Source organism: Pteropus alecto, unplaced genomic scaffold (genome assembly GCF_000325575.1).
Source record: "Pteropus alecto unplaced genomic scaffold, ASM32557v1 scaffold213, whole genome shotgun sequence".
Classification (NCBI taxonomy): domain Eukaryota; kingdom Metazoa; phylum Chordata; class Mammalia; order Chiroptera; family Pteropodidae; genus Pteropus; species Pteropus alecto.
In genome coordinates, this window is record NW_006434829.1 from 2,681,854 (window position 1) to 2,687,033 (window position 5,180).

Below are 5,180 nucleotides of genomic sequence, written 5' to 3' on the forward strand. Positions count from 1 at the left end.
TCCCTGAGCAGCCCGTCCTGCGAGGTGTCGGCCACCTCTCTGTAAACTCCTTTGGGAGCTCATGCCTGGGTCTCCTAGCAAAACTGAAAGGTTTTTAGAATTTCATCAGCTTCGGTTCCTGACCCGCCCTTTAAACACACGATCGACGGCACAGCAGCCTCGGGAGGTCAGGCCGGTGTCAGGAGTCACGTCTGCACCGGGGTCCTGCGGGCGAGAGCCAGGGGCAGAACCCGTGGCTGCCACGTCACGGTGGAGGGGGCTGGGCTGTCACGTCCCCGAGCACAGACACCGGCAAAGGATCCGCCCGTCGCCTCTCTTTTGAGTAGCTCCGTCATCAGCGCCAAGGACCCGCCCCTGGTACCTCCTGCCCGTCCTTGCTACTTGGGCCTTTACAATCCCGTTCCTCGGAGCTGCAGATGGCTCAGGGAAGCCGGTCCCGTGTCCATTTTTCCAACTATCCCGTCGCGATAAAAACGCGGCCGCGGATTCCTGATCTGAAACTCTTGCTTTGCTCGAGGCCGTTATTCGCGTTGTTCTTCGAAAGGCATTTTTTTAATTTAAAAATTCTGCAGGAATCGTGCTTTGCCCCGCTCTCTCTCCAATGTGATTTTCCAATAGCTCTGGTTTTTCATCATCGCTGCTTCCCGAGCTCTGAAATGGCTGTTTATTTTTATGAATTTTGGAGGGGAACCCATTGTTTTTCTCCACCTGTACACACACACGGTATGGTTTTAGCTCTGCCAGAGTCATGACTGAAGATATTTTAAATTTTGGGCGGGGTGGGGGGAGTGGAATCATTTTATGGATGGATTTCTATATATTGCTAAGTTGAAACATCATCCTACTTTTTTTAAAAAATTATCTTTTGTTCTGGTAACATGGAACACTTAAGCCGAAGTTATTTCCTACGCCATTCCCTTTGCATGTATAGTAACTTTACATTTAGCTTTCGGTTTGGATAATAAATCGTGTTGACCACAAAACACTTGTATAAATACAGCTATTTTGAGGTTCTTTTTTTTTTTTCCCCCAGAAATGCTCTTCAAGAGTTCCCCCATGAATCTTCAACACACAGAAGGTAAAATAAATGTTTGTGGGTCACACCCTTCCTCCGGCGTTTGTAAGCTTACAGAGAGAACTGTGACGTGATGGCCTCTCTCATGGTAGATCAGGATTTTACGGAAGGTCCTGTGTCCCAGTCTGATACAAGAAAACTTGACCACGAAAAGGAGGACAGACGCGTGGGGGCAAGCTCCTTAGGTGTGGCCCCTAAGTGACAAAGCTGGGGGGCCCTGGGAGCCTGACATCCGCACAGACCCGCAGGAAAGGACACGATGTGGCCAACCTCACGAAAAGCGAACAGGAAACAATATGGCGTGACTAAAACTCACGTGAATCAAACAGATCTCAGAGAAAAGAATGACGTTTCTCTTCTTCGTGTTTCGAGAAGAACTTCGGAGGCCAAAGGAACGGGCAGGTGGCAATGTCTATAAGATCAATGAGCAGTGCTCACCACAAAGCAGGGCGGCTACATTCGGTGTCTTCCACGTACGACCCATCTCAGGCCGAGGGCGAGAAACGTCCACTGTGCTTTAAAAGATCTAGAAGTAGAAAAACCAATACTAGGTCTTTAATCCCACACGGCCGTTTGTCACGAGATGACTCACAGCATCCGTGGGGTCAGATTAGTCATATTTGAACGGAGCTGGTCCCAGGCAGCAGATAAAACTGTCGTCTTAGATCTCCTCCAGGACCTGCAGGTGGCTGTTTTGAGAGACGGTTCCCGGCTTCAAACCCAGCTGGCTCTAGCTCTCCAGACTCGGATACCTGCTGAGGACGGGGTCCCCCCCGGACCGCCACAGATTAAGCTCTGCGAAGTCACCCCCTATCGCTGATCAGACTCACTGCTCCAACCACTGCAAAAACAGAAGGCATAAAGGTGAATACGAACATAAGAAAGGAGTCTACATCTGCTCTTGCAGCCTTTCCATGTAGTCTCTAAAGTCCGGGGGCTCCCCCAGCCCCAGGTCTTGGCAGACCCACTTGATGTTGTCGTCACTGTCAAACAGGATGGAGTTGGTGTACGGGCCACCGTCCTCCGGGAGGATGGTGGTGTAGGAGGTGAACTTGACCCTCTTCCTCTTCGGGCCCGACGGGGTCGCGGGCTCGTTTTTCATTTCTTTCTCATAGACGTAGTCGGGTCTGAGCAGCTGACTGTGGAAAGCCTTCTGGGAACTGCCGTTCAGAAGGAAGTTCCTCTCCTCGAACTGCAGCCCCCGGTCCGCCGCGGCCGTGCCCTCCTCCGAAGCGACGCCGATGGCCACACTGTTCTCCAGCAGCTCCACTTCGTTCCCGAGCCAGACCCAGTCGTGGGAGTGGGGGAGGTGGCCCTGCTCGCTGACGGCCAGTCTCTTGTGTCTGTATTTCCACGCGAAGGCCACGCAGTTGAGCAGGAAGACCAGGATGGCCAGGCAGAAGACGCAGAGCAGTGCGTACATGCCGATCTCCAGGTCGGTGAGCCCCCGCGAGGTCACGGCCAGCTCCCCGGGGGCCTTGGGGTCCGGCAGCCTCCCCGGGGCGGGGAAGCTCGTGATGGCGTCCGGGCCTCGCTTCGTCTCCTTTCTCTCCGCGGGAGCCCGCGGGGTTGTGCCGTGGCCGGCCCTGTCCTCGCGGCCAGCAGAGGCGCCGTGCTGGGACAGTCCCTGCACCGCTCTGTCCCGGCCCCCTTCCCGCTCGATGGCGTTGCTGAGGTGGTCTGTGTGTTCCCGACCCACACCCTCTATGTCGTTGGTGCCTCCTGGGCGTCCATCCGTGCCAGCCCCGAAGCTGACCTTGACATTGCCCTTCCCCTCACCAGCTCTACTTTGATCAAGGGCCCCTGCCCTTCGCCCTCTGCAACCACGACCGGCCACGCGGCCTGTAGGTTGGCCTGCACGGACACCACCATCTCATCCAGCGACGAGACAGAAATGGAAAAATCCTTGGGGTCGTAAATGTCTAACGGCGTCACCGAGCCATCGCTGAACAAAATCCAGGAACTGACTATCGCCTCCTAAGAGAAACGAAACCACAGCGTCACGTTACAATCAGGCTCCTTCAGATGGGTGGATGTAAACACAATTTCCTATGTGATGTTACTTAAGCACATAAACCGAGAAAAAGAAGCTTCAACGTTTTATCACTCTGCGCATCTCTCGGCGTGCCCCGCACGGGCATCTGTAAGAGGCGACTGGCCCCTGATGTGGAAAACAAATAATACGCTTTAATGAACGCATTAAAGCATACCTTAATTTACCGCATGCCATACAGCAGAATTTTGACTTTGACCTTTCTGAAAACGTTTTGAAGGATGAGGCAATTGATCTGAATCAAATTCAGGGGCGACTTGTCATCCGCCTAATGTTCCAGATAATATCACTCTGAACGTTTTTTATTAGGAAACCAGCACAGGTGAAGCAAACAGACACTGGCCGGAAGTGCTTGTGGAAAGCTGCCCCACGAGACGGGCCGGCCCAGAAGGCACAGCGCTCCGGCATCACTGCAGATGACGCGGGAAGTCTAAGGCTGGAGGAGCATCGTAGAGGTGACGATAACTGTAACAAACAGCAGCGATCTGGTGCCCGTTAGAGCCATTTTGTTTGAGCAGCGATGGAGCAGTTTCCGGGTATGAAGAACCACCTGCTCTGACACATGTGGAGCGTGACCCTCTGGTCCCGATCCAGCACAGACAAGGCTGCTCTAAAGCAGGTGGCACACGGGTGTGTGGTCGCCGTGTAGAAGCTTATACGAGGAAAATGTGTGTGAGCCACCGAGCACTTAGGGACAGAACAGACTGGATGAGAAACAGGAAGAAGCTTCCAGAATCACAGCCCCAGCTCTGAGTGCACCGCTGAGGGAGAAGCGGTCTTGCTGACCAGTGATTAAGGACCCCAGAACCTTACCTGCTGTGGGGCTTGAAGGACGTCCTGGGCGGTCACTGTCGAGACGATGGCCCTTCTCTCCGTCCTGTGAGGCTGCAGGGAAAGAGACAAGCCAGCCACCAGCTGCACGCCCAGGTCTGCGATGGTGACACGGTCGTCCAGGACGATCACCGTCTTCTCGGCCAGGATGGAGTCAGAGAGAGGCGACAGGACCTTCGGAAGAAGTGAGAGAGCCCCATTGGCTGCCCTGCACCCCATTTCAAAGTCCTTAATGGATGCTTCCGGCTAAGCGGTCTCCCAGGCCGTCTCTGCTCAGTGACAACACCCGGCTAAGCTACCCTTCGATGCCCCTTGCTGATCGAAGGAGCTGTACAAACATCACCCTGGTCCATTCCCTTTCCTGTGATTCACACCATAGTAACAGCGGTGTGTTTTCCAAGAAGACTGAAAATTGCCCGCCTTGGCACGAGGCCCCCAAGGATGGTGTGTTTCCCACAATTAGCATTTAGGCATGAAAATGGCAGAGTCGTGGCGAGACTCCCTAAGTGAGCCATGCGTACCCGTCTTCTGTGTGTATTCCTCCCAGTGGACACGGAAACGTTCACTGTGGGACGATGATGGTGGCCATGCCTGCCACCGTCATCGCTGGGTAAACCAGGCAAATAAAGTGGAAAAGGGAATCTTAATGCCCGAGGAAGCCATTTGTCCTAATTCAGCCTCTGATGTGGAAGCGGGAAGAGATATACAAAATACGACGTTTAATCCAGCTTCGTCAAAAATGAACCGTGAAAACACCTAAAATAGGACTTGATTAACTATGAGCGGTAACATTGAACATCTTCATTTAAAAACGTGCTGTACCCCTTCTGCATAATTACCCTGTCAAACTTGGCTAGAAAACGATTTTACTATAATAAAATAGAGAACATTTAATGGTGGATTTTTTTGTTGTTACATTTAGTGTAAATACAGGTTTGATTTTTTTTTTTAAATGCTGTCCACCGTTCCAAGAGTAATATAGCTAAATGGTTAACCCTCAAGGTTAGAAAGATAAAACTAGCGTTCACCGTGTCTACCATCGCCTATCGGCGATGCGTGTAAAATCAGCCAACTATCCTCCCGGGGAGGGGGGACACTGCTCGCACGGTGTGTTTAGTTTAGCTGCGACTGGTCAGAGGAGTTCGGTGGTTTTTCTCACCTCTCTCTAAGGAGCAAAGCTTGAGCTGAGATGTAAAGGCGCGAACGCGGGCCGGGCCGGGC

General features: G+C 52.7%; 1 protein-coding gene across 1 annotated transcript in view; it reads right to left on the reverse strand.

Annotated features, from left to right (window-relative positions):
• Positions 1 to 1,964: 1,964 nt before the first annotated feature.
• Positions 1,965 to 5,180, reverse strand: part of LOC102894985 (transmembrane protein 132B) — a 4,945-nt gene continuing 1,729 nt past the window's right edge. The window contains 3 exon segments of the mRNA XM_006926974.2: positions 1,965 to 2,851; positions 2,854 to 3,052; positions 3,942 to 4,133. Of these exon segments, the coding sequence (XP_006927036.2) occupies positions 1,965 to 2,851; positions 2,854 to 3,052; positions 3,942 to 4,133 (1,278 nt within the window).